General features: G+C 42.2%; 1 protein-coding gene across 8 annotated transcripts in view; it reads right to left on the reverse strand.

The window, feature by feature from the left end:
- Window positions 1–1,343: 1,343 nt before the first annotated feature.
- Window positions 1,344–8,441, reverse strand: part of CRCP (CGRP receptor component) — a 54,817-nt gene continuing 47,719 nt past the window's right edge. For 5 of the 8 annotated variants that reach the window (XM_037002911.2, XM_037002908.2, XM_073215234.1 and 2 more), the window contains 2 exons: window positions 8,237–8,294; window positions 1,570–3,321 (listed from right to left, as the gene is read on the reverse strand). In XM_037002911.2, coding sequence (XP_036858806.1) covers window positions 3,172–3,321; window positions 8,237–8,294 — 208 coding nt within the window. In that variant the 3' untranslated portion in view covers window positions 1,570–3,171. The other 3 variants (XM_037002910.2, XM_037002909.1, XM_073215233.1) reach the window with 3 other exon arrangements.

Raw genomic sequence — 8,441 nt, forward strand, 5'->3', positions numbered from 1 at the left:
GTGCTATGGTGTTTGAAATGATAAGCCCCGGAAAGGGGCACTGAGCCCCGTAGACATGCTAACACACATTGTTTTGCTGTTTTCCCTAATCAACTGCAAGTACAAACCAAGGAGGAATCCCTGAAGCCAGGGTTTGGCCACCAGAATAACATCTTGCTGTCAGCACCAACTGCAATAAGTCCCGGAGATTTTGTTCAGTGTACTGTGACCTTGGACCTTTTGACACACAGACCAGTGATGGTTGGCCCTCCTGGCACTTTGGGGACAAGGTCTGGGGGCTGGCCTCCTATGGATTCATGGAGTAATGGCAGAGTGGCTCCCAAAGATCATGGTAGTGAACCTTAAGCAGCCGGAAGGTAAGACCATCTTACCCGGGAGGTTTATCTTTATGGCCAGGGCATGCACCTCCAGTAGCACACAGACCCTTCAGAAACACCCCCAGGGAAAGGGATAAAGGTATGGTATACTAGACCCGGACAAGACCCCTTTCCTGCCACAGTCATCTCATAGGACCACTCTCTTGCATGCATCCTACCTGATGGATAAGACTCACTTTTGTGTACTTAAAGCATGTGTCTTATCGCCCTTAAGGTTTATCTCTGTCTGTGTGGACTGAGCACACACCCTAGCAAAAACTGCTACTTGCTGGGTATGCACCTGGCTCCTTATCAGTAGTGCTACTGGCCTCCCATGGAATGAGCGAATTGTGAACTGGGACTGCTTTGAATACAGCTAGAATGACCACTTGGTGGCAATCTATCCCCTCAGGTTTGGGGACAACTATTATTATAATTTTTATTGTTACTTGAGTATCATCATAATTTGTTATTTGTATATTGTTATAGCTTCTGCTATTGTGGAGTTTGGTTACAGTGTTCCAGCTTTCTTGCACAATCTTACATAAGACTGAGGGCATGTAGATTGTGAAGTGAGAATCCATGGCTAGGATCTTCACCTGGCCCTAGTCTGCTTGCCCACTACACATGTGCAATACTCACAGGTGCATGTTTGCACATGTGTTGGCAATGGGCTATCACTGACTCCATATAAAGAGCTCTGCCTGGTGCTCTGGAGCTGCACTGGCAGAGAGGCTTGGAGGCAGAGACTGGCTTGCTGGATACGGAGTGCCCTGGAGGCAGATGGAATTCTAGTGCTTGACCTGCCATCACAAGAATAAAGCTTGGTGTAAGACTTTTTATACCCCAAAATGTTTCATTGTCATTTTTCAGTCTCACCAAAACCAGAGTGAACTTGCCAGGGATGAAACCCTCAGGCAAGACAATTAGTAAAAACAAACCATTTATAGAAGGATATAAAATGAAAAAGCAAGTCTCCTAGACTCCCCAGGTTTGCTTCCCAGATGTGATCCTAGCTAAATTTCTTGTGCAAATTATGACTTTTTATTTCTAAAATGTTGGTTATTAATGTGAAAGGAATATTATACAGAGTGTTTCTTATACAGGTTAAGTCTTCCAGAGTCAGCCTGGCTTAATCAGAAACTGTGGCTCAGCTCAGGACCCAAACAGAGATACTTATTTTCTTGAAATCCAACATAGGATGATTCAAATCTAAATAAGAAAAACAAAATTACATATTTTTTATTTTAAATCAAAATTTCACTTTCTTTCTATCCATGGCAAATCAAACTCTTCAAAGATTAAAAAAAATCACAAGTTGGCAGTCAACTGGAAACAATTTATCACTAACTAGATTAAGCCCTAAATCCATCAAGAAAAAACATCTCGCACATTCACCATGAAAATGAAACAATGACATGAGCACACATATGCCTTGGCAAATACATCAACAACTCCTGGTAAAGCTCCCAATATTCAAGAGATTTCAAAATAAATCCCCTGCTAATTTCAATTTTGCCTGTTAGGAGAGCTAAGCTGATCTTTAGATGAAAAGGTTGATGTTAGATGATGACTGACATAATTGCAGCTGGCAGGGGTGGTTGGGAGGCTGAAAGAACCTGGAAATTACAAGGGGGTAGGAAATAATCCAATTAATAGCAGCACTGAAAATATGTAATATTACAACAAAATGAGTATTAATTTGGAAAATTCATGTGTACAGGCATTTTCTTCCCCAAATAGGGAGAGTGAATGTGGGAAATTGTTAGCAATATTCCTAGGACCTATGGCAACCACATGTGCAGCTACTAGACTCTCAAAGCCTGAATATTAACAAGCTCTTCACATGGTAATCATCCTAATATTTTAAACTCAAAAACGGATGCAACCTTGCTAAAGCCAACAAATTAAAATTCTTATTAATCAACATCTAGTTCTTCATATTCTGCCCATGAAAGAGCTACATAATTGTGCCCTTTTTAAAATGCAAACAATTTGCCCATTGTGCAATTCAAGCTCACCCAGCTCGACAGGTGGTGCCTGCCCAGAGCTCCTATGCCAGGGCAGGAAACTGAAGGTGGTCAGAAAGGCAGGCAGCAACACTGTACTTCTGTGGCCACTGCCATTCAGTCTGGACTGCCAGCTGGAATGAACTGGTGCCCTAACATTTACCACTAAATAGTGAGTCAGTAAACAAAAGCCCATTCCAGCAGAAGAAAGGGGCCTCCAGACACAATGAAGTGTAGGCCAGAAAAGAATTTTCTTCTTATCTCGGCTGTTCTTGAGAAAAAGAATTCTCTAAGGTGAGAGCATTGATTTGTTGCTCAGAGTTTTCAGCCATCTAACTGGATTCTCATAATTCAGCTCCCATCCTGACCCGGCTCTGTGCCCCTGCTTGGGGAAGTACCTAAGGAAGCAGATGAAACTAATTAGGACACAGCCCATCAAAGGCAATGCAAGCATTTCAGGGGCTGTGTCCAGGGACTTTCCCACAACTGTGGCAAAGGCAACTGAAGAAGTATTTTCCCACAGAGGGTCCCACAGTCACCATCCTCTGTGACTCCATCCTCTCTTTGGCTGTCTTGCCCTGACAACCTTAGCCTGTCTTCACCAGTTTCTTCTCCAAGCGGCACATGTATTTCATTTTAGTTTATTTTTTGAGAAAGGCTTATTTTGTGATTTACCCAACCAACTATGAAAACAGGCCTATTGGGGTAGGAGGGCAAAATCAAGTAAATCAACAATCCTCTGAATGTCTGGAAAACGGCTACTGGGTCTTTCAACTTCAAGAGACACCTGGGCCAGCTGTCCTCGTCTATGCTGGGTCCTCTTCGGCCATTGTCACATCATCATTGGTACTTTCCTTCTGCTCAGCCTCTGGCCCTGCAGGAAGAATGCTCGTAACAGTGTGGAGGAGAGCTTCGATCTGCTCCTCTGTGAGCCGTTCTTCACTTTCTTCCACCATCTGTCAAAGGAAGAAAACCCTCCAGGGATTAGAAGTGAGCCTCACAGGCTGGTCCACTCCCACTCCCACCCTGCCCTGGCCACGCTATTTTGGTTCAGGCCAGCCTAGCGGCGCTCAGAGTTCAGAGCATGGCTCCTAAGCCACCTCAGGTCCGTAGGCTCTTGGCTCCAAGGGAGGCAGAGGCCAGTTCAAATTCTGGGGTAAGCCAGTGCGACTGCTCAAAATGGGTCAGTGAAGAAGGCAAGATGCAGATTCACATTTTTTTTTTAAAGAAAAAGAAAACCCTAACAGTTCTATACCCATCTACACACACACGAGTATGTGTATATGCAAAGACAACTCACCTCTGGGGAGTGAAATGGCACTTTATATACTTTCATATTTCACAACAAGCACATCTCTAACTTATGAGCTGTATCAATAACTCATTTGATGACTGCCCACCATCCGCCAAATGGCTTATTTTTTTCCTAATCCTCACTATGATCACCACTAGATCACATACCTAGCACTGCACCTTGTACTTCACAACCATTATTCCTTTTGGCCCTCACAACAATCCTGGCAAAGGGCAGAACTGGAATCCCATGTCCTGCCTGCCCAACTCTAATGTCTACAATCTAACACATATCAGAGGTCCACTTAAAGCCCAGTTTCTGAAGTGGTCCTGGAAATCTGAACACACAGGTAATATCCACACTCATGGGCCAGTTTTCTTAGCCTAACCTTTATTTCTCAATATATTAATGAATCCAAATGTAATGTAGTCAAATCTTTAAAAGCAGTGTGCAGGCAGTCAAGTTACTTAACCACATTCACTTGGTGGTCTTAGCCACTATCACAAACAGCTTTCTTGGCCAGAGGTATCCAGGGCCCTACTCCATAGCATTTCCCACAGCAATCTCTGAAATCCAGCAACTAAGACTAAAAGGAGTTCTAGAAAGAAATCCTGGCAGATTAAGTAAAGCAAGATGATAGGCTAGGCTTACAATCCTGAACAGGAAGTAACTTTCAGTCAGTCTGACTGCCTCACTTTACAGAAAGACAGTACGGAAACAAAAGAAGTCAGGTAGTGTGTCCAAGATCACACTGCAAACTCCTGGCACAACAGCAGTCTCTTTATCCATGTCAGTCCAAACATGTTTCCATAACTAGAGAATAATCCTGGGTGTTCTAGGGTGGAGATGATCCTGGGGCTGCTTCCCATCATGCTGTGAAATGAAACGACCACTTTCTAAAGATTCAAAGGCTCTGCAAAATGTAACTTCTCTAAAGAACAAGAAGCAATACTCAAAAACCCATTTTTTAAAATCAGAAATGTAAAATTAGGGTCTGTAAAAAGAAGTAATCTAACAGACTGCCTCCAAAGAATGAAGGAGAAGGAGGGATATATCCAATTTGATAGTTTAATTCTGAGAAAAGATCTCCAATTGATAAGAATGTCTCCAACTTTATGAGTAGCTGGTATATGCACTTGATGAAAAACTGTCTTCTGCCTCAGAGAAAGAGGGTGAAGGATTCAGACTATCTCTAGAACATTTACAACATCCCACTAGTATCTGTGCAATGCTCCATGGTTTATGAGGGGCTTCCTGGAATCAACAACACCATAGCTTCTCAACTGTACATAAAGTCAGGTCAATTTACAGATGAGTATGTAAGGCTCAGGGTTATATGGAAAACTTAATCTGGGCCTCATAGTGAAGAGTGCAAGGTCTTTTGACTTTGAATCTCAGCTCTTTCTAGAATGTCGTGCCCTCCAGTAGGAGGTTTTTATCTTTTCCTCTCAGAGATGCTGTATAGCAGACTGACTAGAGTCCAGTGGTTTGAAAGAGTTTAGTTATATGATCTGAGGTTTTTTTTAAAAAGCAAACAAAAAGAATATCAACAGGCCACCTGCTTACCCGCCAGTCTCTGGGTTTGATAGGTACAACACTGACTGAGTGTCAGCTAGGTGTGTTCCTGACAAGAGAGCTAAGGAGCTTTCTAATTTTCCCAAACCTGCCGAGAGCAGAAGCTTTTTATCAGTGCACAACCCTCAGGGACAATTCACTCAGGAACTTTCTTTTTGATTAGAGATTCCCTGTCACAGGAAAAAAACCTAAGCTGTGCTAAAAAAGAAAAAAGAAAAAAAAAAGATATCCACACCAGAAAGAAACTTTCAAAAACCAAAAACTTGCTAACCCCTCTTGGATTACTAAGGTAAGTGGTAATTACTATATTACTCTTCACCTTTCCTTCCCATCACAGAAGAAACATAGCCCAAATAAAGAAATACAAAGTGCTGTCTCAACATTCTCAAGCACCAAAGGTTTCCTGTTGTTCAGAATGTAAGAGCAAATTAAATGTAAAACTCTGAAGTATCTGCAGATGGGCAATATAAATGATAAAGTTTTATCATATACAAAGATTGTATCAATTCCCTGGAGCTGTCAAACTAGGCTGCTTTACTGCAGACCTGGTTGTTTCTGGTTCTAATCTCCTCCTTTCCTCAAAACAACTCAAAATCTAATAGCAACAGACACTTCTATTTGACCAAGAACAGTTTACTTAACCTTTGTAAACTTCAATTTTCTCTAATGCAAAATGAAAGTAGTGCCTATAGTAAGGACCAAATGAGAACAGACATAACAGTGTTTTGCAAGCCATAAAACTCCACATAATTCATGGCTTTTTATCCAGTGAATTATAACAGGCATAGATGGTGTACTCTTCAGTACAGTGGCCTATGAGGTCACAGGGTTCTCTGTCTTGTCTTTAGGCCAGCGCGCTCACACTGTCCCAAATGAATACATATGTGGGCATGAAAGAAGTCACAGAAGTGGGGTGGCTTCCTTATCTCATCATAGACAGCAGGCAGTCATCTGTCGATGTTGTGATCTGAGCATCACAACAAATAATGGCTAAGGTATAACTAGAAAGGAGAAGCATCCACCTCCCAAAGTGAATACTAAGAAACGAATGCTGGGATTACTTCTGGACCCAGGGAGAATAAATGGCTGTAAGGTTAACACAGAAAAATTCTCAAGTCCTCTGCCCTTTCCACTCTACGTGAAAACCTAATTTTTTATTCTTTTCTGGTGACAAGAGATACTGCTACAAATCTTGGTACATGATTTGCCATCCTTTGTAGTCAAATCCAGGCTGGAAAAGATCTGGCCATAAAATGGTTCAACTGCTGGGAACCAACATATACAGCTTGTATCAAGGCCTACCTGCCTGTCAGGGAGATGAGAACAAACAATATGAGGAGGGCCACACACATCTCTCCTCTCCTCATGAGAAGCATGTGGCTTGGAGAACAAAGTAAGGCTTCTGGATCAGACACACCCAGTTGGCCACTCCCTAGACAACGATGGTGAGGGTTCAAGGTGACACCATGAAGCCACTGGCACCATGTCTGGCCTATAGATGCATTTTTCACAGCAGCTAATCTTACCAAGTAATGACAAAGCTTTCCACAGGCTCTGGGATTGGGTCACACCAATCCTCCTCATCTCTTCTCTCCTCTGTCCCTAAGCCATGAATAACACATGTTGCTGATTAAAGCTGCAGGAGACATGACATGTGATCTTTAACCCAGAGGGATAGGATTAGTTTCTTGTGGTTTTATTTATTCTTCCTCTTTTCTAAGTTGAATCTCCAGCACAGTCGAAAGCATCAGAATAATAAGAGTATTTATAAAAAGCCAGTATTTATCCTAAAGCCAGTTCCCCTAGAAAGGCACCCTTTATGGAAGGAATTTTTCTAATTTAATTTTGGGTGCATACTGAAGGGCAGAAACAATGCTGGGGAGATAATAAACATTCTAGTCAAAAATTAAATACCTACAGACCCTTTAAAAAAAGGGCTTTTTTTTTTTAAAGAAACTCTAAACATCATAGGTATTTTTGGCCATTTTCTCCCACACTTTTTCTGAAGGAAATTTGACAGTGCTAAATACTCCTAAAACTGACCTTGGAAACTGCTTTACTCTCATTTTATTAATTCTCCAGCCAGTTTTTTTTAACTGGCAGTTAAATGGCCACAGCACGCCAACAGAGCAGCCACGTAGTCTGTATCACTGGACCTCATTTCCACATTCTCTGTATACCATCTCCAGTTTATATTCCAGCTGCTTTCCACATTTCTAAAGCTTCATGCTATGATTGCTGTTTAGATTTGGCAAATGATGAGGCTCTACTGAATGGTTTAATGCAAGGCAACAATATGAGCAAACTTGTCATTTTAGAAAGGGAACTATGCTAGTGGTGTAGAAGATGGGGTGTAGAGAACAGTGAGAGGACAGGGGGAAGAGAGAGCCAAGCTGACAAATGATGACAGAACTTGATGTAGCACAGTAGGGAGAGAGGAAATAACAAGAGGAGAGAGAGGCAACAGAACTTGGGGGGACTAACTTAATATGATCAAAGGAAGAGAATGATTTCCAGGTTCTCTGGCTTGGGGGACAGGGCCAGGAGGGTGAGAGAGAAGGAGCATGTGGGAAAGTGCACAGATGCTCCATTAACCAAGAAAAAGAAATACGGAAGAGTAGGGCTGAAGGGTGGGAGTAGGGGAAGGTAAATTCCACCAGTCATGTTGGGTCAGAAGTTTTTATGCAACATCTGGTTGTCAATAACGCCTACAGGGAGGCAATGGCCAGAATGGGATAGGACATCTGGGGAAACAGAGAGCTGGCAAGTCGTAGGCCCAAACTCTACAGAAGGGATTAAGTTTCCTCTAATCTCCTACTCTCCTTAAGTCCATACTAACTAGGATCAAATTGATGAGGTCTCATTTTATTTATAAAATAAGGTCTCATGTCACTTTTCAAGAAATGGCAACCCCTGGCTTGTCTGTTCTCAGCCTTTATCATCCTTCCTCCATCTCAGGCCCAGAAACCAACTCCCCTCAAGTTCAAGCCTCCTTCACTCACCAGCTGGATCTCAACAGCAGTCATGGGCCTGTGATTCAGCAGCTGAAGCTTTTCAGCTCTGGCAAAAGAAAAGTACAAAGCATTTAAAACTCTTATACTGTTTAGAATCTTGAGTCTTGACCAAGCTCTTTAGAGAACACTTTGTCAGGTAACAACTAGGAGAACCACTTGGAACATGACCCTCAGTTTCTTCTATTATAAAATT

Source organism: Manis javanica, chromosome 10, assembly GCF_040802235.1.
Source record: "Manis javanica isolate MJ-LG chromosome 10, MJ_LKY, whole genome shotgun sequence".
Classification (NCBI taxonomy): Eukaryota; Metazoa; Chordata; class Mammalia; order Pholidota; family Manidae; genus Manis; species Manis javanica.